The 27,864-nt window shown below is 37.4% G+C and overlaps 2 protein-coding genes and 1 long non-coding RNA gene across 4 annotated transcripts in view; 2 read left to right on the top strand and 1 right to left on the bottom strand.

The window, feature by feature from the left end:
• Nucleotides 1–5,602, top strand: part of LOC128228493 (sodium- and chloride-dependent glycine transporter 1-like) — a 28,031-nt gene extending 22,429 nt beyond the window's left edge. For both annotated transcript variants that reach the window (XM_052939831.1, XM_052939832.1), the window contains exons 10-14: nucleotides 2,116–2,247; nucleotides 2,521–2,620; nucleotides 2,792–2,901; nucleotides 3,713–3,868; nucleotides 4,090–5,602. In XM_052939831.1, the coding sequence (XP_052795791.1) occupies nucleotides 2,116–2,247; nucleotides 2,521–2,620; nucleotides 2,792–2,901; nucleotides 3,713–3,868; nucleotides 4,090–4,251 (660 nt within the window). In that variant the 3' untranslated portion in view covers nucleotides 4,252–5,602. The remainder of the gene's footprint in view (nucleotides 1–2,115; nucleotides 2,248–2,520; nucleotides 2,621–2,791; nucleotides 2,902–3,712; nucleotides 3,869–4,089) is intronic.
• Nucleotides 5,603–15,746: 10,144 nt separating this feature from the next.
• On the top strand, nucleotides 15,747–16,902 carry LOC128228098 (uncharacterized). The gene is made up of 2 exons (XR_008259887.1): nucleotides 15,747–16,273; nucleotides 16,495–16,902. It is a non-coding gene; the product is annotated as an uncharacterized LOC128228098 (long non-coding RNA).
• Nucleotides 16,903–17,313: 411 nt separating this feature from the next.
• LOC128228097 (ribose-phosphate pyrophosphokinase 1-like) lies at nucleotides 17,314–27,864 on the bottom strand. The gene is made up of 7 exons (XM_052939205.1): nucleotides 27,675–27,864; nucleotides 25,654–25,837; nucleotides 25,191–25,289; nucleotides 23,644–23,768; nucleotides 23,039–23,212; nucleotides 21,394–21,553; nucleotides 17,314–20,705 (listed from the first exon to the last, which is right to left on the bottom strand). Exons 1-7 carry the CDS (start codon nucleotides 27,839–27,841, stop codon nucleotides 20,613–20,615), a joined length of 1,002 nt encoding a protein of 333 aa, XP_052795165.1. The 5' UTR covers nucleotides 27,842–27,864; the 3' UTR covers nucleotides 17,314–20,612.

The raw sequence follows: 27,864 nt of genomic DNA, 5'->3' as shown, positions 1-27,864 counted from the left end.
ATTCGGTGAGTATTACCACTGTTTTCTATATGTTTTAACGAGAATGTTTAGAAACGACCTTGTGCACCGAATGAAGAGCAATTGCTCTTTTACGAAGACGCCAAAATTGGCTGTCTGCATTCGGAAAACAATAGCAAGACTGTTATTGACCAAAACAAAGCATCGGGTGGGGTTTGTACGCAAGAGAACGGTATTATATAGTTGTTCTGTAGCAAAAAAATGCATTGAGTGAGTCGGACGCCTAGTAAGAACGTGCATTGTTTTCACGAGATATTCTAATATAGACATTATTTTGATCTAAAACAAGCGTCTTCGTAAACGAGCAATTGCTCTTCATTTGGTGCACAAGGTCGTTTCTAAACATTATCGTTGAAACATATAGAAAACAGTGGTAATACTCACCGAATCGAGGACGTTTATCACTCAAAACAATGAACTGGGAAGCATGGACACACCTGACAGTACTGCCCTTGAAATTAGAAGTAAGACTGCGATGGAATTGTGCGAACGCCAAACTTACCAGTTTGGTTTTTCCTTTTGAATTAAATCCTATTTTAGAAGCTCGCTGTCCTAGCTTTTATACATTAAGCTAAATCAAACCCATGATATCAACAGCCACAGCGGTTACTGTAAATACAATTGTTGAATGTTTACGGATCTACTAGGGATGGAAGCGAATATCCCGATATCACGCAAGTATTCGGATAACAAAATGGGTATTCGAATATTCGTTAAGAATTAAAATTTCAATGAAATAGCTTAACAGAGACATAGCAATTGTTATAAAACTTTTCAGATGAAATATTTCAGGTGATCAACAGTGTCTGTCGCGAAGGGGGTTTGTGTCACAAATCGTCTACTAATTGGGTGTTTGCACAAGGCGTGATATTGTGTCCTTGTGCAGCACCCTGTGAAGTTCTATGACCTTGTTTACAATGACAAGTGTTGTTTTATGATCTTAGATGTGCTTAATTGACACTAATTGGCACTAGTTGATATTAAACGGATTGATCATTAATCCGTAGGAATTGATCGTCCAATCACAAGATAAGGGTCGTGCAATCAAAGCTATTAATGACCAATCGCATATTTGATGAATATGCATGAAGAAATTATTGCTATCTGAACAATAAATACAAAAACAAATTTGTTTATCTTTTCACTTTTCAAAAAAAATACACGCATGTAAATAAAGAAAAATCAGATCGTCTTTTTGTCTTCTTATCTTTTCCGCAATTATATCCTTCATTACAAAACACCGCAGAAATTGTAGGTATTGCATTAATCAAACAATGTAATGAAATAAAATTACAATCGACTATCAAATAATCAAAGCGTCATTTAACATGAAACCTGCTGATAAATAACAAACTCGAAAGCACGTGGCAGTAACCAAGCAACCACCTCGGCCGAAGTGACTATCAAATTCGCGAGGTGTTTATGTGGTATTCATCATGAGTTTTATGACGTAAAATGAGTTGTTTAGCTTTGATTATGACATTATTATTAAGACTTAGAAAGAATGAATGAAAAAGTGAAATTGCCATATGACGAATTATAAATTAAGTGGACAATTATGTCAAATAACAGAAGGTGGGTGACATATAATAGGAAATTTACTTATTATGAAAACAATTTGATACGAGTATCCGGATAGTATTCGAATACTTGATACGAATATCCGGATACCGATTTGGTATCCGGTTTCCATCCCTAGAATCTACACTTGTAAATATATGCAACTTTTCGCGTGTAAAATTGCAATACTGTACAACGAATGAAATATGTGTCAAAACATATTTGTATGTGTTAATTGAACCTGTACGCTCTGTGCCAAAGATTACTTACAGTCTCAAGTCCTAGACTAAGTCTAGACTTAGATTCAGAAAGAAAAACAACACATTTTTTATTAAACATGAACGAATCGTCCTATTCCGTTCGTTTTACAAGATTAAATGGAGATACTTCTTTAATTTCAAATAGTGATAAAATTCATCATTAATCAACTAGAAGTAGGTTCTGAACACAACAGAACATACGTTAATCAACTTGTATTGAGACATACATGTATGTACTTAATGAATTATTCTAACTCCCTAATGCAATCCTCCCTAGATGGTGATGATGGAGACGGTGATCGGCGGCATCACGGACATCTATCCAAATGTCCTCCGTAAACACAAGAGCCTGTTCGTGTTTGTCTGCTGCATGATTGGCTTCCTGTTGGGCATTCCTCTAACAACAAAGGTAATGTTTATTTCTTAAGTTTTGTTTGATTATAATGTTTAATATTTGAAATACATAAGTGTTCTGTGTTTAGTGCTATCTTCTTCACAATAAGCAAGTATATGATATGCTTTCAAAGCTGTCTACGTGGAGTAAAGTGTGATGATGTCTTTTTCTCTCAATTGAAAGCGAGTGTTTATTTTGCCAAAAAAAACAACAACAGTAGATCAAAGCACGGAAATATCAAACCATGCCGGGGTATTCAATACAATGCAAAACGTATTTTCATTGTAGGGCGGTATCCTGGTGCTGACCATGTTTGACTGGTACTCTGGATCCTACAACCTCATGATTCTCTCCCTTTGTGAACTGATCGCCATTTGTTACATCTATGGTACACACAGTAGCAGACGACAGTTTTGATTTAAACTCTGATATTTAACTCGTATCTTGAAATGATCCATGATTTTTGTTTATTTTTTAAAGTCATTAACATTGCTTCTGTCGTAACTTAAAAACCATACGCTGAAACGAGTTGGTTAATATAATAGGTTCTCAATTCCAGGAATCAAGCAGTTTATGAGCGACATTGAGATGATGATTGGCAAACGGCTCATTATCTTTTGGTGCTACTACCTGCCCATGTGGATGGTGATCACACCAGTAGCGATCATTGTAAGTAGTTGAGAAATCTCTTCCATAACAAACGTTCATAAAACAATCACATAACTTTTTATTTTTAACTTTAACGGCTATAATGTGAACTGTTATAGGTTATGAAATGTGAATAAATACATTGTGCAGTTGAGGATGACAACGTATGAAAACAACAGTCTCGGTTTGATTGTGCATGTTTAATGACAGCAACTGTAAGTGCAACACTGGCACCGTTAACGCCTATGGCACAGGATTGGGATGTATTTTACATTCAAGGATCACAAAGTCATATTCGATCACCCCAAAAGACGAGCAAAGTTCAACGTATGGTTGTGATGTTTCGAGTGAAATACATAACGACCTGCAACGACTTTCACCCTAGGTCGAGAGCTTTGGTTTCTGTTCTCTTATGCCATATATTCCAGTTTATCGTTGGTGAATTACACACCGACCTACTACGATTTGTACTTTAGGGCGAAAATATTGGTGTTTTTACCTTCTGACTGTACTGTCATACCATCTGTTCCAATTAATCGTTGTGATGTCTGGGGTGAACTACACGCCCACTTTCTATGGGCGGATCAAGTGTTTGATATAAAAGTGGGCACATCTTTTGAAAAGCGAACTCTCCCCCTGAATCGAAAAGTATTGGTGCATTCGAGTGCATGTTACGACACAAAAAGTTCGTTTTCGAAAACGTTGGGGATGGATGAGCGCAGGCCTCCACGACCTGTCGGTGACTACATGGACAACAAATCTCTGTATTTGTTGGATGTTTGCGATGCTTCTGATCCTTCTAGTAAACTAACTGTAATGTCATCAATTCCAGTTTATCGTTGTGATGTCTGGGGTGAACTATACGCCCGCCTACTACGGAGACTACCACTTCCCGCCATGGGCTGAGGGTATCGGCTGGGTTCTTGCTATGCTTCCGCTCCTCTGTGTCATCATTGGCGCCATCTTCGCCCTCGTAAAATTTGGACCTGTGAGTTTCTTTCCTTCATTATTTACAATGGAAATCATAGAAGACGTTCCATTAAAAATATATGTTACATGTACGTGGTTTAGGTGTTCACAGCCAGAGTAAATATATGTAGGTTGTATATGTGTTTCTAAAGATTCGCGGATTATGGCAAAATACCAGATTTACATGTCGCATTCGAGCAGGACTATAACATACTTAATGTTAAGTTTTGCAACTAACAGGAAGCGATCAAGCCCCGCCCGGGCTGGGGACCACGTCCTGAGGAAGACAGGGGAGACACCTTTAAAGAGAACCTTGGGTACGAAGCGTCTGGGGGCGAAAATGAAAATGACATTCCGTACTCGATCGAAAACAGAAAATACGCAAATGAATTCAGGATGTAATTTTGTGGTATTTACATGCAGACGTGACAAGTTGTGGCAGACTTTTAAATCATATTAAACAATATTATTACTTGTTTGTGGTTAATGCATGACATATTTTTAAACTTACATATATTTTAGATAATTCATTTTCAAGTGTGTGTTTACCTTCTTGGCTTCTGACTTTAACCTCACAATTGTATGAACATTGTACAACCAGGGCGATTTCCACCAAATCGAAAATAACTACTCAGTGTTACATGCATTTTTTCAGTGAATCAAAGCTTGATTTTACCATCTCGGGCCGTTGGGTACTTGCCATCTTTATTATAGGGTTTGAAGCTGAGTTGTTTGTAAATTCAAAAACAGGTTGAAAATGCTGGATCTACATGATCTACTTTTTTTGTTTTTAATGTATTGTTTGTATTCATACACCTGATGTGACCATTTATTCTAATGGCGAATACACAGTGGTTACGTTCAACTAATTTTATTTTTCTTATCAGAAACATTACTTTTTCTAACGTTATTATATGTTTCGTACACATTTCTCCAATAATAGTGTTGGGGATCGTGAAGCACTAGAAATCAGTGTTGTTTCGCGTGACCTATACACTGCCGTGCAGATATGACCTCGGAAATTATACGATTCTTTAAAAATAATCCATCACGGCGGCGCCCATATTGAAAACGTTTTGTCAACCGTCAAGGGACATATTAAATTGAACATATTGCGATATCAAGCTGTTTTCCTTTAAATTTGAATCGTATAGGAAGTTTCCTGCAGGTGTTATTAAGACACCTCATTTCTGTACATTGTTGACGTTATCGACTGGGCCTACTTTATACTGCGGAGTAATGATAACTGAGTAAATTGCCGGCGGCCTTATCACATTTTCGTATATCTTACAGCATATGTACGAGGTACATCTGGAAGATTGCGGGAGATGGCCACAGGTGTTCGTCACATAGCTTGATCACTAAAATATGGCCATTCAGTCCTTCGATATTGTTTAAAAATTAACAAAAAATAATTTAAACTGATAAAATGGCATTTCAATAAATTTTGAAGTTCAAAGAAATGTTTCTATCAAGGTCATAAATGTGCTGTTGTGCAAATTGTGGAATTTGTTTCAATCCTTTTGTAGCGATAAAAGATAATTTAATGTGTGCAGTTTACATAATTTATTATATTCGTTTTTATTCGGGTTTCTTTTTAATACTCCTAAACACTTTTATAAACTTCGTTATTGTATCACTATTTTGAATCCATATTGCATCAATATGTTCAAATGTAGTATTTTTTAACCAGACGATATTTTGAGTCTATATTGTATCAATATGTTCAAATCTAAATAAACTTCTAACCAGAGTACATGTTAATCAATAGTACCATTCAGTGTGGAATTCACAACGCTTCTTAGTGAACTCTTCCGATTTTCGGAAACCAATATTTTTTATCACTCTTTTATATTTAATATATTTCTTTTTCTTTCTTTTTCATACTTGTGGTGTAAAACATTTTTAATTTTCTTTAAATTCAACCGTCAACGTCGAAACACGTATGTACATTTTCCTTATAAGTTGTCTCTAAGAAGCTTTCTGAATACGGTCCAGAGAGAACACATGTAGTCCTGCGGAATCTTTTTTCAGAACTGTATTCCAAATCGTTAACTCACATGCGTTTTCCCTTTTCATAGCCTAACGTTTTGTCACGGTTCGCGTGATTTCTTTGCTTTCACCGTCGTCGTTTTCGTCGTCGTCTTCGTCGGCTTCGTCGTCTTCGTCCATTTACATACCTTTCATGATGCACATAGCTGGCAAAGATTGTTAGATGATGGGAATTTATAAAATTGTAAAAAAATCTTTTTTATTCGATTCATTTCGGCATATCTTTGTTCATTTCGTTTTATAATGTTTATCTAAATGATTATTTAAAATAGTAATGAAATCAGTAAATTTCATCAACACTCAACTACAAGAAGATGAAATGATCGAAGATTTGGAGTTTTGCATTTATGTCTGAACTCAGACTTGAGACTGCGTGTAATCACTGTCCCTGACATTTAAAAAACGTTTCTTGAGTTTAAAAAAATAAATGAGATAAACCTTGGAATAGGAATTTTGTTAATGGTCCGAGGATAAACGTGTCGGTGAAAGTGTTCGTTATGCTACTGTCGTTTAAAATAATACAATGTATACAGTTTCAAGTATCGTTAATACTCACTCGCATCCAACAAGGCAATAGTTCGTATTGTTGTGCAAAAGACTATGTTCTTCAAGAAACGTGAAAATAGTAGTTATTGTCGCGCAAAAGACTATGTTCTTCTGGGCAAGAGGTTACAATGGTACATTTTTCCGTGCAAAAGACATTGTTCTTCAAGTAAACACGTGACAGTAGTACGTGCAATAAAAAAGTTTCTGCTAGTCGAAACGTGACAATAGTACGTCAATACATGCCAATAATACGTCATGACGCACACAAGACTATGTTCTTCAAATCAAGGCGTGACAAAAGAACATATTATCATGCAAAGGCAATGTTTTTCTAGTCTCCTTCGTGTTAAAACGTGGAAATAATGTGCCAAGATGTGAAAATATTGCATGTTGCCGCGCAAAAGACTGTTTGGTTCGAGTCAAGCCTTGAAAATAGTACGTATTGCCTGGGAGTAGGATACAGCGGAGCGTCAGCACGTGACAATACTACGTATTGACGAGCGAAAGAAATGTTCTTCACATCAAGACGTGACAAAAGTTCCTCAATACTAGACAATGGGACGTTTTGCAGCCCAAACGACAATGTACTTCAATTTAAGACGTATAACAAAATGACGTATTGCCGATGAAAGAAAACAACAAAGAACGGACTAACTCACTGATATGGTGAGACTGGAATTTGCCTTTGAGAAAATGGAAGCGAGCATAAACAGTGAAATTGAGGAGTTACATAAGTGGCGGGAAGATATTAACATAAAATCAGGAAGTTGCTAAGGAACAAGTAGAGTATACTATAAAAGATGCCAAAACAGCGGTTGCTGTAATACGAACTAAGTTTGAAGATTTAAAGGTTAAACACGAGGCAAGCGTGACAGCTGTTACAAGAAAGGCAACAACAGCCATCGAAAGGCTTGACACATTGAAGGGTAATCAGTTCGTCCTTTTACAAGTAATCGTTTTCGTTTTACACAAAATTGTAGAAATCGAATGTGATGTATTTCGTATCCATAATCCTTACTTTAGCAAAACTTCTATTTTCCATGATTTACTAAAATAAACTGACGTAAAATCTATCAACGTTACAGTAAAGTCGATGTTCATCTCGCGTCACCGTGTGTTCCAGATTCAACTCAGGTACCAAATGTTGCATTTATGGCGAAAGGTTTACAAGAAGGACCAAGGAAATCCGGCAGACAAACGTTGGTTTTCCCGGACGTTCAATTTAATTACGGTGGCGGTTACGATCAAACTGCTGGTGTATTTTCGACAACTGTCGGTGGCACATACTTGTTCATAATACAACTGTGTTCTGACAGTGGATATGCTGACTACAATTTTGTTGCCGACGGAACTACTCAGCTTCATGGTCGAATGACGGATGTAGATGCATGGAAATGCGCCGGAGTACCGGCCATTTTTTTCTCAAACGGAATAGCTGTGTTCACATTGAAACAAATTCTAACTCGGCTTTCTTTCGGGGTTCTGATGGAGAGAATATGATCTCCGGTGTCCTGCTGAACAAAGAAAAGTAATCCTTTGTTTTGATTAAAATGAAAAGTTTTGACTCCACACTATTCGATTATGTATAGTTGATTTTAAAATATATTGCATGGGTAACCCGGGAAAAATTATTGTTCGTTTGATATGCATGTATGAGTAATAAGGCATACTGCAATAAACTTAGACTGATACAAGAATGGATCTTTTTTATTTTATCTGTACAGTGACATCTGTTGCCGTGTCCTGTGACCTCTGGTTCCGTGTCCTGTACAGTGACCTCTGTTGCCGTGTCCTGTGACATCTGGTCCCGTGTCCTCTACAGTGACATCTGTTGCCGTGTCCTGTGACCTCTGGTTCCGTGTCCTGTACAGTGACCTCTGGTCCCGTGTCCTCTACAGTGACATCTGTTGCCGTATCCTGTGACCTCTGATAACGTGTCCTGTGACCTCTGGTCCCGTGTCTTGTACTGTAACCACTGGTCCCGTGTCCTACACAGTGACCTCTGGTGCCGTGTCCTGAACAGTGACGTCTGTTGCCGAGTCCAGTGACCTCTGGTGCCGTGTCCCGTACAATGACCTCTGGTGCCGTGTCCTGTACTGTGACCTCTGGTCCCATGACCTGTACAGTGACCTCTGGTGTCGTGTTTCGTTCAGTGACCTCTGGTGCCGTGTCATACACAGTGACCTCATTAGTCGTGTCCCTTTCAGTGACTTCAGGTGCCGTGTCCTATACAGTGACCTCTGGTGCCGTGTCCGGTACAGAGACCTCTGGTACGGTGTACTCTACAGATACCTCTAATGTCGTGTCCTGAACAGTGACGTCTGGTGCCGTGTCCTGTACAGTGACCTCTAGTGCCGTGTCCTGTACCGTGACCTCTGGTGCCGTGTCCCGTACTGTGACCTCTGGTGCCGTGTCTTGTACAATGACGGCTGGTGTCCTGTCTTGTGACCTTAGGTGCCGTGTCCTGTGCGGTGACCTCTGGTCCCATATTATGTACAGTGACCTCAGGTGTCGTGTCCCGTACAGTGACCTCTGGTCCGGTATCATGTACAGTGACCTCTAATGCCGTTCCCCGTACAGTGACCTAAGGTGCCGTGTCCGTACAGTGACCTCTGGTCCCGTGTCCTGTACAGTGACCTCTGGCGCCGTGTCCCGTACAGTCACCTCTGGTGCCGTGTCCCGTACAGTCACCTCTTGAACCGTGTCCTACACAGTGACATCTAGTGCCGTGTTCCGTAAAGTGACCTCTGGTTGACTTTCCCGTACAGTGACCACTGGGGCCGTGTCACGTACAGTGACCTCTGGTGCCGTGTCCTGTACAGTAACATCTGGTGCCATGTCCCGTACAGTGACCTCTGTTGCCGTGCCCCGTTCAGTGACCCCTGGTTCCGTCTCCTGTAAGTTGACCTCTGGTGCCGTGTCCTATACAGTGACCTTTGGTGCCGTGTCCTGTACGGTGACCTCAGGTCTTGTGTCCTGTACCTTGACCTCTGGTCCCATGTCCTTTCCAGTGACCACTGGTGCCGTGTCCTTTACAGTGACCTCTGGTGCCATGTTCCGTACAGTGATCTCTGGTATCGTGTCCCGTACAGTGACCTCTCGTGTCCCATACAGTGACCTCTCGTGTCCTGTACAGTAACATCTGGTGCCGTGTCCTGTACAGTGACCTCTGTTGCCGTGCCCCGTTCAGTGACCTCTGGTCCCGTCTCCTGTAAGTTGACTTCTGGTGCTGTGTCCTACATAGTGACCTCTGGTGCCGTGTACCTGTACGGTGACCTCAGGTCTCGGTTCCTGTACCTAAACCTCTGGTCCCATGTCCTATACAGTGACCACTGGTGCCGTGTCCTTAACAGTGATCTCTGGTGCCGTGTCCCGTAGAGTGATCTCTCGTGTCAAGTCCTGTACAGTGACCTCTCGTGCCATGTACAGTGACCTCTGGTGCCGTGTCCTGTACAGTCAGCTCTAGTGTCGTGTCCCGTACAGTGGCCTCTGGTGCCGTGTCCTGTACAGTGACCTCTTATGCCGTTTCCCCTGCGGTAACCTCTGCTGCTGTGTCCTGTACAGTGACCTCTGGGGCCGTGTCCCGTATAATGACCACTGGTGCCGGGTCCTGTTCAGTGACCTCTGTTGCCGTGTCCAGAACAGTGACCTCTGCTGCCATGCCCTGTACAGTGACCTCTGGTGCCGTGTCATGTACAGTGACCCCTGGTGCAGTGTCCTGTACAGTGACCTCTGGTGTCGTGTCCCGTACAGTGACCTCTGGTGCCGTGTCATGTACAGTGACCTCTGGCGCGGTGTCATGGACAGTGACCACTTGTGCCGTGTCCCGTACAGTGACCACTTGTGCCGTGTCCCGTACAGTAACCACTGGTGCCGTGTCCTTTAAAGTGACCTCTGGTGCAGTGTCCCGTGTAGTGATCTCTCGTGTCCTGTCCTGTACAGTGACCTCTCGTGTCCTATACAGTGACCTCTGGTGCCGTGTCCCGTACAGTAACCACTGGTGCCGTGTCCTTTAAAGTGACCTCTAGTGCAGTGTCCCGTGTAGTGATCTCTCGTGTCCTGTCCTGTACAGTGACCTCTCGTGTCCTATACAGTGACCTCTGGTGCCGTGTCCTGTACAGTCACCTCTGGTGCCGTGTCATGTACAGTGACCCCTGGTGCAGTGTCCTGTACAGTGACCTCTGGTGTCGTGTCCCGTACAGTGACCTCTGGTGCCGTGTCATGTACAGTGACCTCTGGCGCGGTGTGATGCACAGTGACCACTTGTGCCGTGTCCCGTACAGTGACCACTTGTGCCATGTCCCGTACAGTAACCACTGGTGCCGTGTCCTTTAAAGTGACCTCTGGTGCAGTGTCCCGTGTAGTAATCTCTCGTGTCCTGTCCTGTACAGTGACCTCTCGTGTCCTATACAGTGACCTCTGGTGCCGTGTCCCGTACAGTAACCACTGGTGCCTTGTCCTTTAAAGTGACCTCTAGTGCAGTGTCCCGTGTAGTGATCTCTCGTGTCCTGTCCTGTACAGTGACCTCTCGTGTCCTATACAGTGACCTCTGGTGCCGTGTCCTGTACAGTCACCTCTGGTGCCGTGTCATGTACAGTGACCCCTGGTACAGTGTCCTATACAGTAACCTCTGGTGTCTTGTCCCGTACAGTGACCTCTGGTGCCGTGTCATGTACAGTGACCCCTGGTGCCGTGTCCTGTACAGTGACCTCTGTTGCCGTGTCCCGTACAGTAACCTCTGTTGCCGTGTCCTGTACATTGACCTCTGGTGTCGTGTCCTGTACAATGACCTCTGGTGCCGATTCCCCTACGGTGACCTCTGGTGTCGTGTCCCGTACAGTGACCTCTGTTGCCGTGTCCTGTACATTGACCTCTAGTGTCGTGTCCTGTACAGTGACCGCTGGTGCCGTTTCCCCTACGGTGACCTCTGGTGCCGTGTCCTGTACAGTGATCTATGGTGCCTTGTTCTGTATAGTGACCTCAGGTGCCTTGTCCTGTACAGTCACCTCTGGTGCCGTGTCCAATACAGTGATCTCTGGTGCTGTGTCCCGTACAATGACCTCTGGTGCCGAGTCATGTACAGTGACCTCTGGTGCCGTGTCCTGTACAGTGACCTCTCGTGTCCTGTACAGTGACCCCTGGTGCCGTGTCCTCGGGCAAATCGATCAATAGGATTTTAAGAGATAAATATATTTTCAAGTTTTTAAGCGACTGCGGGCGTATTGGTCAAATAAACGGTTGAGTTGTATTTAAGGTACGGTTTTAAATCCCATTGATAATGTTTTCTTTTTCTTTAAATATTTTTTTTTTCCATTTAAAAATGATCATGTTCCTAGTTAACTGATCGTAGGTGAGTTTTTTTTCAATTGAATAATTTGGGCTCTATAACGTAAACATTAACAAAAATGCGTTTCAGAAATAGAATAAATTTCAAATTCCATAACAAAAACAAATAGAAATGATAAGAACAATGCAAGTTTAATTAATTATTGATCTTTTAAATTAATGCAATACGAACATTTTTTCGATCGAATATTGGGTTACCAAAATGATTTTAAAAAAGGGTTTCGAGTCCGGAACGTTCTCATCATGTAAATGCCAATATTTATATCGCAGGCATTGCCAGTTCATAAGTCATTATATCCACATGCTTCCTATCGTTATTGCCCTTTGCGCACTATAACAGGATATATAAACCTGCTGCCACTCATCCAATACATACTCCCTTTGTCAGATTTTGCATTGTCATTGTATCAGCCAATGAGGTTTCATTCTAAGTTATAGATTACCTGAAGTAATTTCTTAATGCATAAAATGGGCTCGTTCACTACGCTCTCTCCGCCCATTCTTGTTCATTAAGAATTTACTTCATCTAACTATTACATAAAGATATTGTATGATAACCCAGTTTACAATGATGGATTAGTTCCTCTGCCTTTCAATGTTTTTATACGTGCTATACCACGCATGTTGCTGTTTATTTGAAAATCATAATAAACAGTCTGAGATTTGAAATTTTCAGCAATTAAATAATTTTCTAACATTCATTTGGATCCCGGCAGTGGCACACAGACATATAGATACATGTAATAGCCAATTAATTTCTTGTATGAGTAAGAAAAAAATTGCAGCCGTTATTTTTTGCATATGACAATGGTTAAACCTCACTGAATACCAATGAAACACCTTTTTTAAAAAAGCAGAATGTTTAATCTGATTATAAACACTTATATAAAATGCAAGATTTAATTTCAATGTAAATTCATTGTTTGTTGAGCAATATTTGAGAAAATCCCATGCTAGCTGTTTATGTAAGTAACCTTTATACCAACTTTCATTACTATCCATCAATTTTAACTTATTTAGAAGTTATTGGGCGGAAAATATATTTCTTTTTTTAATAATAGTGAACCCGACTCCCTCAAATTCAATCACTTTCTAGCTCTTCACATAAGCTGTCAACACACCAACTTTCATCACTACCGGCCATCAATTCTAACTTATTTAAATGTTATTGGGCGGAAAACAGTTTTCTTTTTTAAAAAACAGTGACATTGGCCGTGACCCCGACACCTTAGAAAAAAAAACCACAACTAGCTCTTCACGTAAGCTACCTACACACCAATTAAAGTGACACTCTAATTCAAAATCATTACAATCACATGTATGACAAACTTATATTTTGACTGATAAACCTTTAACTGCTCATTTAATAATGCATTTATAAAAAATATTAATTACTGATAACAAGAGTGTAACCGTGTAATTAATAGCACAAAGCACAACAATATTAACTGATTGGTGAATGCTAAAAGATTTACTGTGGTCTACTATAGTCTCATAAGGAAGAAATACCGTGTTTTATGCGCATTTCTTTCAAATTAAACTTGCTATCCTTCATAAAAATCATTGTTTTCGACATTTATTAATCCTTTTTGGAATATTAAAACAATATCATTAATTGTGGTAAATCTAGTTTGGGAGTAAGAGTGCATCTTTAAGTTTCTTCAATTAATAAATTCTTACTTATGTTATTAGGCGGAAACCATTTGTCTATGTTAAGCAATTGGCATTGACCTTGACCACGACCCCCTCAAAAGCAATTCCAAGCTAGTTCTTCACATAAGCTGCATACACTCCAACTTTCATCACGATCCACCAATGCTAGCTCGAGTTATTGGGCGGAAACCAATGATTGCCACCAGCTCGTGAGCCTGCTCGCATATCGATATCCCATTCTAACAACCTTGTTAACGTTGAAAACCTGCTAAATGAAATGAGAACATTTTTCGAACATGACCAAAACAAATGTTTCATGTGAGCAATTTAAATCCTATGCGGCATAGATTCGATAACCGTGCCGTTTCTTTTTTCCGTTTCGGTCTTTTGGAACACTATCATTCGGATCACCTTTGCCATTTTCCATTGTTTTCGATGGATAATGGCTGAGGATTTCCGAATGTGGGGCGATACTATTTCCCGGTCCCGGTCTCATCCGGTCCCGGTCTCCTCCGGTCTCTGTTTTCCAAATTTTATAGTAGCTATCGGGCGTGATCAAAAAGGTGTTAATGACCGCGGGGGGTAATAGGATTACAAAAGATTACAGTTGATTAAAACATTAGATATATTGATGATAATTATGTCACCATTTATTTCATATTTTATATCAATATAACATATAATAAATTTAGACAAAGATAAAAACATGAACTATGCACATGTACTAAAATTAATGTCATGAATAACAAACACATTGTGTGTGTGTTTTTTTTCATATTAAATTCAGTTATAAGTATACTATTGATAATTGTAATACAAAAAGAAACAATGCTTGACTACATGTAAATCAAATTTGTTAGTTAACTCAGTACTTCAGGAATTTTATTATTTTTCTTTTGTTTAACTATTGATTTTGTTGCAGCAGATGCACTTCCACGACCAGTTGCCTTATGTATTTCTGCCAACTGATCGTCTAATTTTAATTCTTATGCCGACGCATTTCATGTGGAATCTTGTCCTGCATGTTCTATTTTCGCAAATAACTAAATTGTCGACGAATTCTGGCATTTCACATGAACAGAATGTTTTAAATTTGAAATTCATAGGGATCGCGATTTTTCATTTTCTTTATGAAACGGTTTTTTTTTCTAGACAGCCGACTAGATGTTCCCTCATTTCATTTACAACGAAATTGACATTTGTATTTACATAGCCATTCTTAAAACAAGAATCCACAGCATTAGCAGTTGCAAAGACACCACAGGCATGTACATTTGGTTGTTATAGAAGTCGTGGAACTTTTATAAGCTGAGATTTGTTACTTTTTATAAATTAGGAGCATCGTAGTTCCACCGATCATGACGACTTTAAATAAAGATTCTTGTATCTTGTAAGTTATATTTCATTTGCAAAATAGCCTTCCGAATATTTCAGAAGTTTATTTATTATCATTTTATTTTGTCAAGGAACTCTTCATAACAGGTTTATGACAATACACAATAATGTCATACCATGAAAGGTGTAAATGCGTTATGCAACGCGTGTCAGAGATTAGCGAATGTCCCTCGTTAAGGGCATGATGAACGGATTAGCCAGTTTTTTATTACACAAGCACGGCTACTGTTCGGTTCATACCCTAAAAATATTGTTGTTTATTATAAAGACAATTTTATAGAATAAATGATTGTTATGCAAAGACTCTTATAAGCTTGATTAAAAATAATACGATGATAACATATATAACCAAATTCAAAAATAAATAAAATAATCAGCATCAGATTTCTTAAACAGCTAGAGTTTTATTGCAAACTTCAAGTTGACAAATAAAATATATTCGGCTAAAGTTGTGTAATAATGACGAAGGTATTCAAATGTATTCAATGTTAGCGAATGGCACAACATTATAAACGAAAAATGGAGACATAATGTGTTGATTACTTAAGAATGGCGCAACTTCAACTAACACTATTCATCTAGTAGCTTTAATGTCTAAGCACACGCATACTTACTACAATAGGATGTTATAACATTGCAACTATTAGCTCCAGAAAATGTGTTTTTGTACTTTTTCTCCATTCATTGATTTACTTGTTTACATGCTATGAACATTGTATAATGTTTTACGCAATAAACATATCGTATCGTATCGATATGAGTCGGATATGCAAACATGGAATTTTTCAATTGTAATCATTAATGCTTAAAAACATATAATGTCTGGAGGGGGGGGGGGGGGGGGGTAAACAAAAAAGGAAGAACAATAAACAACTTTGACATAACATAATTTAAAAGGTGCAATTCTAAGTTACTTCATACTCTAGCCGTCCTCAATCTTTTATGCAAAAAACATGATCATTTGTACTGCCATCGCATCTTTCTCTACACCTTTAACACGAATTGCATAAATAGTGTAGACCTATAACAAATTGCATAAATTAAGACATAATGTTCATATATTTTATACCATTTTGTTACATATTAAAACAAATAAGATTGTCAAAATCGTGTTATAAACATCAGCAACACAATCCGTTGCCTGGGGCCATAAGTTATGAACCGGGAATTATGAGACCGGATGAGACCTGATTTTACGAGGTGACCGGGAAATAGTATCGCCCCCGAATGTGGCAATATTAATCTTGGTCTCTCAGACGCTTTCTTTGTTCAAGCGAAAACAAGGTCACGTTTCTGAATAAATTGGCAACTATAAACATGATACGAATGCCCCCGAAAAGCAGTGACAATGAGGAGGAGAAGCAAACTGCAAGCTACATGGTCAAAGTAACATTTGCGGCGTTCGTGACAACATGCGCTGTATTCAGAGTTTGTAAGTTGGAATTTCATCAGATTGACTTATCCGAGTGTGTGTGTCACTTCAAGTAACGCTCGTTACATATGAGCACTATTTATGTTTAGAATTTTGTTATAGAAATAACATATTGCAATTTAAAATGTTCAGTAGTAATATGTTCATGTTATTGAATAAAATGATCTTATATTGAATTAGAAATGCGAAAAAAATCAGTTTTACATCTTGTTTTTTTTCAGTACCCATCATAGTGGAGCAGTTTCAGTGAAAATGAGTTTGACACAAGGAAGTTCGACTGATTGTACCAGACGCCATCATTTCAAATGCCATGTTTTACTGAAGATACTAAGTGCTTTAGTAGGGACTAAACATTTATCAAGCGACTGTTCAATATATCTATGTACAGTGTTTAGATGCAGTGCAAAGCAGTGAAATAAACTTTTTTTGTTTTAAAAATGTTTGGTGGTATTTTCTGTCCACCCTCAAACCATACTAGTTATTGTTTCAGGAGTTTGGTAAAAATTACCAATTTGTATGGATTTTCTGTTAATGACAAAAACAACTGATAACTTGATATGCAGAGTGGCATGTAAATGCCTCAAATATGAAATACATTAATAAAATGACTAAATAAACTTTCAAGCATTTATTTATTTTCAATTATTTACCCTGGCCAAGGTTCTGAAAAGACAAATGTTTGTGTCACAAGTTCAATGACAAAGTTCTTATCTATGGCAGATTTCACGTTTTGGTGACCAAAAAGTTCCCGGCGAATATTGATTTTTAAAATTTATTGCAGATTTGTGATTTCAACATAATCTTTTACAGCAATATCTTATCTATCATATTTTAGAACATTTGCAATGATTTATTCATGCATTTTTATAAAAAAAAGAATTTTGTATCACCATACCATTTGTGCTAGTGTTACAATATTGCCGGTAAAAACTTGTTTTTTTTAATATTTTGATCCAAAGAAGTATTTTGTCTTGCACTAAATGGTTCATTTATCTATAAAACAGATTGTACAGACAAAAAATAAAGATTGTTTCGTTTTTCTCAAATAAATTTATTGAAACAAACCCTAATTGGACAACAAGACAGAAAATGCTTTCTGCAAACATAGGTTTTCTTTTTATATCAGATCAGATAAGCTATAAACATAAATGTTTTGTTGTGGTAATATAAATGTCTCTAGTATGGTGCAATTATCATTACCTTTGATATTAAACATATATATTATAAATTGCTAATTGCAGTATGTGCTAGTGTTACCACAAAACAGAATGAGTAACATTAGCAGTATGTCACATTAGCAGTTGGACAGAATGTTTCACAACAAATTAAAATACAGACCTACCACAGACTGTTTGAGCTTGATACAGTATAAAACAAACTATATAAATGATTGATAAACACGGTCAATTGATAATCACAAAAATTCTTAATTCTGTCCAATAAATAACGATATCAAACACAAAAGCGGTATGAATTCAATATAAACTACGTACCTAATTAATGAATACTTACAAACGATAGTTTACAGACGACATTGTTATGTTCGAATAATTGACTCTGGGAAAGTCATCAAATTTCAACGATTTTCTTGCTTTATTAAGCGCTCGTGTTAATGCTAGCGTGACATAATGTTAACGTTACATCGAAGGACAGAATGAGCCAAACTTGGATTAAGTTTTTATCAACGGTATTCACCACTATTTTTATCATTTCAATGTCAACTGTGAACCAGTCCAATATAAAAGTAATCGCTACCCGGATGTTAACCCTCAGTCGGTGTAAATTATTCACGAATAGAAAAGGTGCTATCGTCATGCTAAAATGGGACAGAATCGATTTTGAGTAACATTAACACATTTTTAGACCTAAAAAACTTTATGATCGGGAATGACCAATTTCTTGTTACATGCAATACTGTGTTTATCCGACACGTAGTCTTTGTTTTCAGTGATTTAATAAAGGTGTGTTTAGGCTAAAAACAGTTAGCAGTGGATCATGTCTGCTAATGTTACACAACAATTCGAGGACAGATTACCGTAACGTTATCACCATGCGCAATTACCGAAAATTTAAGTATATTACGAACGAAATGCAATCATTTTAGATATATTATTGTTTTAATTAACATTTCTTGCAAACATTATTCAACAGACAAGAATAAAATACTTACCAGATGTTATTGAAAAGCATCCTCAAAAAAGTGGTATATTGGTACCAGGAAGATTTTCTGTCTTTTTTGTCCTAAATATCGGCATATTTTTACATTTTTTTACCTTATTTAACACAATATTTTCATTATTTTAATACAAATCACTTCTATTAGGTGTTCTTATTGGGTTGGGAAAGGCAATTGCTGTATATATGACGTTGACATGCAATAACAATAAATGAAAGCAAATGGGCCAAATAATTGCCTTTTTTGTGAAATCTGCCCTATATAAACTGTTTTAAAAGGAAACATAAATTGGTAAAATGAATTGATAAATGAGTAGAACTATTATTTAATATACAAGACAAATTGAGTAGAACTATTAATATACAAGACAAATGATGAGACAAGGAGACACATGTAGATGATATTTAATCACAGCAGCCAATTGTATTAAACTGGTAATTTGTTGGTTTGGTTCAATTTAATCAAAACTTAAATTGGTCAATATTTACTCAGGGCAGATAGACATTGTAATTGCTAAGTACACTTTACAATGCCCCAATTACAATATGAAATCATTCATCTGCTCGAATCGGTACGAATAATTGTTATGAAGATGTATCATTACTATGTTCACTCTAGACATTAAACAAATCAAAGTGAAATTAATTTCAGAAAGGAACTAAAAATCTTAAACAAATCAAAGTGAAATTAATTTCAGAAAGGAACTAAAAATCTAATTGTTTAGAGTATTCTATGATTGAGAAGTTTACCTTATTTTGTGTATAATAATGTAAATATTTTATGACGGTGAAGCGTAATCGTATATTAAACAATGCTTTTTGCGTTAAACAAATCCGGTAAATAATGACATTGCACTTCAATTCTATAATAGCACTTTGAAGCATTTTACTCTTAGTAATACATGCAAAATAATAACAACTTAGCATACATGCATTGGGTCTTATACTAACAGGATATATTATATTTAGAAAGAAATGTATATATAACTATAGTGTACATAGCACTGGTAAATGTATGTATTTAAATAACTAAACGTGTACAGATTTGTGTTGATTGAAATGAACATAATTTAAACAAAAATAAGTTAACAGTTTACCACTATCCCCTATAACATATGAAAATAAAAATGGTAATACATGCACTTTAGAGAGTTTTATTGTATACAAAGACTTACATGAATGTTAATTAAAAAAATTGTACTGGGGTATCATCGATTTTCAGATCGGTGGTATTCCAACTTTCAGATCATAAAACTGTACAAAATCTCTAGCAGCTAATAAAGCACAATCATGATGCCTTTTTGCAACGAAGTGGAGTTACAATTTATTTAGCTGGTTGATGTTGAACCAATGCTAACTGTACATTTATGGATCCTTTGTGGATGTTTGAGCCCGCCAGTAGGTAGAAAGTTCCATGTTGAAATGTAAAAGAATACAATCAATCACTGACAGTGGCAGTCAGTTTTTCTATGTGGAAAGTAGATTGATAAACAGTACCTTTATATTCAGTGACCAGTTATATAAATTCACAACAAAAGGGATGTCACAAAACCAAAGCAAAACAACTTCAGCCAAACAAACAAAGGGCATAACTCTACAAATAAAGTATGACACATACGGTGAGTAAACACTGTCAGAACATCAATTTATTATATTATGTGTTCTGGGTGTTTATAGAAATATGTTTCAGGTTGTTTTGAAAATTTTGCTCTTTCTTGCACTCAAATCAACCATTAGCACGCACTGGAGTAGAAAACAAATCATACATCATTATTGAAATGATGTCTGTTCGCATATAATTGGTGTGCCTTTATGAAAAACTTCCAATTAAATGTCATTTTATATCCCATTAAGGCAAATAACAGGAGGAAAAAATGTTTGTTTCAGTGTAAGATCACAATTAATGTCACCACGTAAACTCTCCACTAATGAAATATAGCTGGTTGTGCTCACTCAGTGATATATATCGTGATATTACACTGAATACAAAAACTAATTACTCTTGAGTGTAGACATGATTCCAAGAAATATACAAATATTTTGAAGAACTAATAGATTCACATGTTAGAAGATAGCTATTGTAATCCATCACAGTCTGTTGTTTATCCCTGCTGCTGCCTTCCTTTGAGTTATTCTGCGGTGCATTCCAAGTACTGTACAGGCACTACAAGGGCACATTGCTGAACAAGTACGAGACAGATTCCCCGTTGTGAGTGCGCCTGATAGCCTCGGCAAGGATCATGGAAATATCTAGACACTGTAAATAAATAAATGGGAAATATACTTATTTGAGAAGTAATAAGATAAAAATGTGACATTGATGATCTATTGATATTAAAAAAATAACTTTCTTTTCATTAGTCCATAAATGCCCCATTCCTTGTCTCAGGCTTCCAGGTGGAAACCAGCAGCCTTTGCCTTGGCCTTCAGCAATTTTAATACAATTTTTACATTATGTTTCAAGTCACAACAATACCCCAGATTTTGAGAAACTGAAATTCTCAAAGGAAACTAAGGTGGTCAAGCCTAAGATGCTGTTAACATGGTAGTTTTGCCTAGAAGCGAGTGTTCGGTACATTATTTTAACAGTCTTATACAGTTTAAAGCTTTTCATTCATGTACTAGTTAGCTGGATATAAAAATAATGCAACTTCGAAGTAAATAAGAAAAAAGGTTCTCCAGTTAGCTCAGTGGTCACTGTTTCTCGCCTTGACGACCTGGGTTCGATTCCCGGCCACATGTGAGTTTGGTTTGTGGTCACCTAGCTGGACAAGTGGGTTTCTCCCCGTGTATTCAAGTTTCCCCAACAACACCAGACCACACTCTGGCGTAACATCGGGCCAACAAGAGTGATTTATATAAGTATGTAATAACTTGTTTCACAAAAATTGTAAAATAAATCAGTTTTAACTTAATAAGGAAATACTTTCACAATTGAGACATACACATATTTTTGAAGCTGACTTCATACGTTCCTCCTGGGGGATGGTGTTGGTGACGACAAAGGTCTCAAACATTGAGTTGTTGATTCTCGAGATTGCGGGGCCGGAGAGGATACCGTGAGTGCAGATAGCAAACACCTTCACTGCTCCAGCCTCGAGTAGTCTGTATAGAATAGTAAGACCATATGTTACATGAACATATATTGTCTGTATTATTTAACAATTATTTGTAGACCCTTGACTTTGGAATTTGGATGGCAAAAAAACAACAATTTTAATTGCAACTAGAAATGTGTCCATAGGACACGGATGCCCCCACTTCGATTTTTTGTCACAGAAAATAAGCCATAATGATTATTCAGGATAATCTGAGGGCCCTAACTCCTAAATGATTAAAGCGATTTCCATGGCTATCGAACTTGATCAAGATATTATGGTCACAAACATGTGTTAAAAGTTTGGTGAGGATTGGACAAACAGTTTTCAAGAATTAGATCGGAAACAATCTTCGGGACGTATTTTTCAAGTCTTTTTTTGCAAATAAAGGGCCGTAACTCCTAAATGACAAAAGCGATTTCCATGGCTATCGAACTTGATCAAGATATTATGGTCACAATCATGTATGTAAAGTTTGGTGAGGATTGGACACATACTTTTCAAGAATTAGATTGGAAACATATATTTTTGAAGTATTTTTGGCAAAAAAGGGCCGTAACTCCTATATGACTAAAGCGATTTCCATGACTATCGAACTTGATCAAGATATTATGGTCACAAACATGTGTTTAAAGTTTGGTGAGGATTGGACAAACGGTTTTCAAGAATTAGATCGGAAACAATCTTCGGGAATTTTTGGCAAAAAAGGGCCGTAACTCCTAAATGACTAAAGCGATTTCCATGACTATCGAACTTGATCAAGATATTATGGTCACAAACATGTGTTTAAAGTTTGGTGAGGATTGGACAAACGGTTTTCAAGAATTAGATCGGAAACAATCTTCGGGACGTACGTACGTACGTACGTACGTACGGACAAGGGCAACCCTATATGCCGCCACTTTGTGGGGGCATAAAAATTGATCAAGTGCAACAAAATATTTGTATCAAATTGACATAAAGTCTGCATTGCTCAAGCTGTTCCCTAATGAGTGATTTACAACATCCTCATCCTATGTAACAGTAGGTTAGTCCACATGGCTAGAGGTGGTTTGCTGCCTCACTGTTAGTGACACTTTGTTTCTGATTGATGCATAGAAAATCTCCATCTAAAGCTAACTGTAAAACCACGTGGACTTTCTGGAGGCGGGGATTACATTTTTCCGCTCTTTTGCTATTGGTTAACTTATTCTATTTCAACAAGAATGCTCTTTTGATCCAGTTTGCTTATGTAGTACTTTCAAATAGCGCTTTGACTACACTTCTTGGCCCAGATGGTTCACATAGTGACAGAGAAATGCCAAAGGGCGAGACAAAGAACACAACAGAAAAAGAGCCAAATGTTACCTGAAATTTAAGCATTGGTTAACTCCATTAAAAGTTTTTTTCTCATACAATTTTGCTCTTGGTAGTTAGTCACACACATTGACAAAAAATGTTGAAAAAAATATGATTTTTCTATTAATTTAGAAATGAAGGCAACTATCCCTACTTTTCAGCAGCATGGCAGGATGTTCCACAGGTATCAGCCATGTCGTCGACCAAGATGGCAATTTTGTCCTTCACGTCTCCAACAAGAACCATGGATGAGACCTCGTTGGCCTTCTTCCTCTCCTTATGGATCAGAGCAAAGTCCACATTCAGTCTGTCTGCGATGGAGGTCACTCTGAAATAGAGTTTTAAGATATTGCAATGCATACTTTTACTACATTTTGTTACTTATGATTAAATGACAAAGAAAGTGTATTTTAACACATGCTTTTTGACATTTAGAACTGAAGTAATATGACCTTAATAGATTTAAAAGTTATAGTGTGAATTTTACATCCTAAATTTGACTTAACATTTTAAATTTGACTATCATGTTGAAGTTAGTCCTTAATAAAATTTCTACATATATCTGCCATAAATGCCACGATTATCAACAGAGAGCATTTTTTTCCCAAATCCTCTGACATCAAGTGCCGGTTTTAAACAAAAAAATGTTATTTGAAATCTAAATCATACAAAATTCAAATGGATACTTTATGTAAACTTTCCCACAAAACTATATGTCCTGAAGTTCAACTCGCAAGAATGTAAAGAAAGATTGCGAACCTCTTAGCTCCACCAGCATCTGGGGAGACAATGCAGCAGTTTCTCCACTCTGGAATGTTATCCTTGACCCACTTCAGGACAGCTGGCTCTGCGTACAGGTTATCCACGGGAATGTCAAAGAAGCCCTTATATTAGAAAAAAGAACATTTTAAAAAATTGCTTTGAAAACGGATTCCATATTTTTAATTATGTTTATCAAGAGGAATGAGGAACATTTTGTGTGCAAGTCAGACACAAAAACACTGACAAGTTTATCCCTATCCACCTGCACTATAACTTTTTTCCTGCCCACCTTCACCATCATAATTCATAACTGTTTATGCCTGCCCACCTGCACCATCATAACTGTTTACCACTCTCTACCTGCACCATTTCACTGTTAACTCTTGCCCACTTGCACCATTATAACTGTTTACCTCTATCCACATAGGTCAATGGTATACCCTGCCCACATACACAATCATAACTGTTTACCACTCCCTACCTGCACCATTTCACTGTTAACTCTTGCCTTCTTGCACCATTATAACTGTTTACCTCTATCCACATAGGTCAATGGTATACCCTGCCCACCTACACAATCATAACTGTTTATCCCTGCTCATCTGTATCAATATACCTGTTTTCCCCAGCCCGCACCATCATAACTGTTTCTTAATTATCGCAAGAAGTAGAAGTAGCTGAAATGTTCTAGGGTTAAGAGTTTAAGACGTTGTTTTTTTTGCCAGTTAGGATTCATGAAGTGAGTCTTGGCTTTTTGACTACTGGGTATTTAGTTTGCATTCCAATTTGCTTAAATGTCATCAAATTTAAAATCGCTGCCTGGGCTTTTGTCTCAAACTTATTTTACTACATTTACATGTATGACAACAATACCAGGGATTTCCTTAAGATCTTCCATGAAGGAGTTATGTTTGACAAATTGGGGGGTCTATGGTAATTTTATGGCCATGGGGTTCCAATAGATAGTTATTATTTAGGGGTGGATCCTAGGTAAACACAGTAAGTCCCAAGCACAAACTTGGTTTTCTATGTCAGGGAAATCTGTGAATGTTAAAGGGACTAGACACCACATGGTAAAAAAATTAAAATACAGTATTTCTTCAAATAAAGCCTAGAATTGTCAATGCAGGCTAGTAGGAGGTTGATAATACATCTTTTCACATGATTAAGAGAATAAATGCAACAATCATATTGCTGTCTCATCTGAGTTTCCCTGTTTAAAAATAGCGCGTAATGGTTTCCCAGTTTAAATCAGATCTGTTTATGAGTAAAGATAAATATATTAAAGCTATTTTATGAATTTACGGGGATATACATGGTCGACAACCCCAGTAAATTTCAAACTGGAAAAATGCACAAAAACTGTGAAAGATGCATGTGTCGTAAGCGATGTGTTACATCAGTAAGTATGATTCAACGTGTTGTACACAACGATGTCAATTTTATGTAAGTTTTTGCAGATTTTCTTTTTTTCTTGCATTTGTATATTTTAAATCTGGTGTCTCGTCCCTTAAATGTGGTAATAAGTGTATTGTCACATGTACCTGAATCTGGGAAGCATGGAGATCCATTGTAATGATGTGGTCAGCTCCAGCAGTTGACAGCATGTTGGCCACCAGCTTGGCTGAGATTGGGGCTCGACTCTGAACAAAACAATTATTATTTTGATGTAAACATTGGAAGAAATTCTCTTTAAATATGCAACGAAAGAGCAAGAAATCTCGTGTTCACTTAAATAACGTTTCATCCGCATCGTAAATTTGCTTGTTGAAAAAAATAAAGGATTTGACCAGCAGTCAAAGCTAGCACAAGTTCACAGGCTCATGCCTACTCAAAATCTTTATTTTACATAACAGAGCTAGCATAAAAAGAAAGGTACCAGAGTAGACATGAAAGAATGTTTGCATGTTTACTTAAAGTCTAATTTTGATAGACTGTCTCGAAACAACTTTCTTATATAAAAACTTTCTTTTTAATACTTGAAACCCTCAAAAGAGATTGTAACACCTTGTCCTTTTTGTCCTGTCGGGCGTAAGGAAAGCAGGGAATGACAGCAGTGACCCGTATTGCTGAGGCAATCTTGCAGGCATTGATCATGATAAGCAACTCCATGAGCATGTCGTTCACTTCATTGCTGCCTGTCTGCACAATGTAAACATCTTCGCCTCGCACTGACTCACCGATTTCAACACTAAAATTCAAATAATGTTTTACAGATATCAAAATATCAGAATGACATTAACCTTATTATTTAATAATTCTGGCATGTGGGGGAAGGCGAATAACAAGAATAACAGATCCCTGCGCTAAGTATAAGCCGAAAGATAACGGGCACCTGCTAAGGTAGTTTAAACGTGGCAATGTTTTTTGACAGATCGATCTGATTTTTTGTTTCATGAAACTCTAAGTGTAATAAGAGAAAGGTATTGGCTCTAAATATTTTATTTGAAACTTTTGTTTTTATTTAAATATGCAGTGTTAAATATTGTGAAATTACAATTGAAAAATATAGTTTACATTGGTATGAATCAGTCGACTTGTGGCGTTTCGGGAACAAAATCAGGGCTCTCACTAGGCTGAAATTTTTGGGAGGAGTAACTTCTCCTTTCAGTCAATTTAGGGAGAAGTGGAGAGACATTAGGGAGAAGTGATACTTTTCGTAACACCTGATACAAAAACTATGCCATACCACCCACCTTAGTTTATATTCACATTCAAATTGATTGCAACAACTATATAAAATGTTCATAAAATAATGTATCATTTTTGGCTCAGCAAAAGTGTATTTGTCATTGTCACATAGTTTATCTCCAAATAGCATCAACAATGCAACAAAAACCAAGACAGCTAAGGATTTGAAACAATCAAAATGACCTTATAAATGAGCTGTCAATACAGTAGGGGGACGAATCATATTTTGGTACGTTCAGGATTTATACGAATGTCACATGCTATGCTGTTATTTACCTATCTCTGGCTAAATAATTTTCAATATGCTGACATATAAGAACCAAATGACATTTAAATCCCTGTCCTTGATGAAAACTTTACCAATACATAATGGGAGGTTGAGAAATTAACTCGGAAAATTGTTCTGACAAAATGGCGATCTCACCGATTTTTTAGACATCGTAAACAGGAGAAAAATACTGTAAGTAAACGCTACATAAAGCAAAAAAATTTTTTTATGTGATTACATATCAATTCTTTATCAAGAACATTTCACTAAAACCAATCAACATTTGTTGATACGTCATGTTATTGATTTTCTTAGCGCCACCTTGCCATTGGCCCGAGATGGCTATGACAGTCTGCTTCAAAAAGAACAATGTTTAAAATGTTTTGCTTTGTTTGTTCAATACATATATCAATTACTTTTTAACTTCATTATTGATTGATAATATTTTTCATAATTATGTCACCTTTTCTTACTCTTTCTCATTTAATCAGGGTCTTCTCCATGTACATTCTGATTGGTTAACTTTCAATAGCTTTGCCCACTGGCGATGTTTTAGTAATCGGGTTACACGACCCAATTATCGGATTAGGAGTTAACTAACTTTTATGAATAGCTAATTGTGATGTTTTGAATGATGGGACAGTGGCAAAATACTCGCTGATCGACAGTTTTACTATGTGCTAAAATTTTTGGCGAAGTCAATGTCGCTTTGATGATACAAATGGCCAAAGTCTGGGAATTTTTGGGGACCACTTCGCCCAAGTCACCCTCGCGAGAGCCCTGTAAATAAATATCCAAATGTGTAAAAAGTTCCCTAAACACATTATTGACAATAATGTGTTTAGGGAACTTTTTTAACATTTGGATATTCAATATTGTGACTAAGTGAATCTCCAACTGAAACGAAATTGCCAAAAGACGTTGTTGACCAGACCAGAATTTTTATTATGAAGAAACAGTCAGTCCTGTGGCTTCATTTTCTAATTGAAGTTACAAAATATCATGCTGTACCAAACAACAACATTTTCTCTGCTGATCACAAGTGAAGGAAATATTATCACATCCTAACCTGCATTCACCATTGCTGAATTTCTTTGTTATAACTTTACCCGGCTCGAAACCAAGTCTGTCACAGATCTTTTGCGTCAGATCCGTGTGAGAACTACCACCGAACACCTTTATATTTGGCATTTTTTCTTTAATTTCGCACTCGCAGACTTTCTGATTTGTATTCATCAAGGTTTTTTGAGCGCTTTGCA

The sequence above is a fragment of the Mya arenaria genome, chromosome 3 (genome assembly GCF_026914265.1).
Source record: "Mya arenaria isolate MELC-2E11 chromosome 3, ASM2691426v1".
Classification (NCBI taxonomy): Eukaryota; Metazoa; Mollusca; class Bivalvia; order Myida; family Myidae; genus Mya; species Mya arenaria.
This window is presented reverse-complemented; position numbering and strand designations above follow the sequence as displayed.

Excerpts from the sequence above, each read along its gene's own strand:
- LOC128228097 (XM_052939205.1), bottom strand. The coding sequence starts at position 27,841 with ATGAATACAAATCAGAAAGTCTGCGAGTGCGAAATTAAAGAAAAAATG. Across the intron at positions 25,290-25,653 it reads GACAGGACAAAAAGGACAAG|AGTCGAGCCCCAATCTCAGC; the intron begins GTGTTACAATCT and ends TGTTTTGTTCAG. Across the intron at positions 23,769-25,190 it reads TCCATGCTTCCCAGATTCAG|GGCTTCTTTGACATTCCCGT; the intron begins GTACATGTGACA and ends TTCTAATATAAG.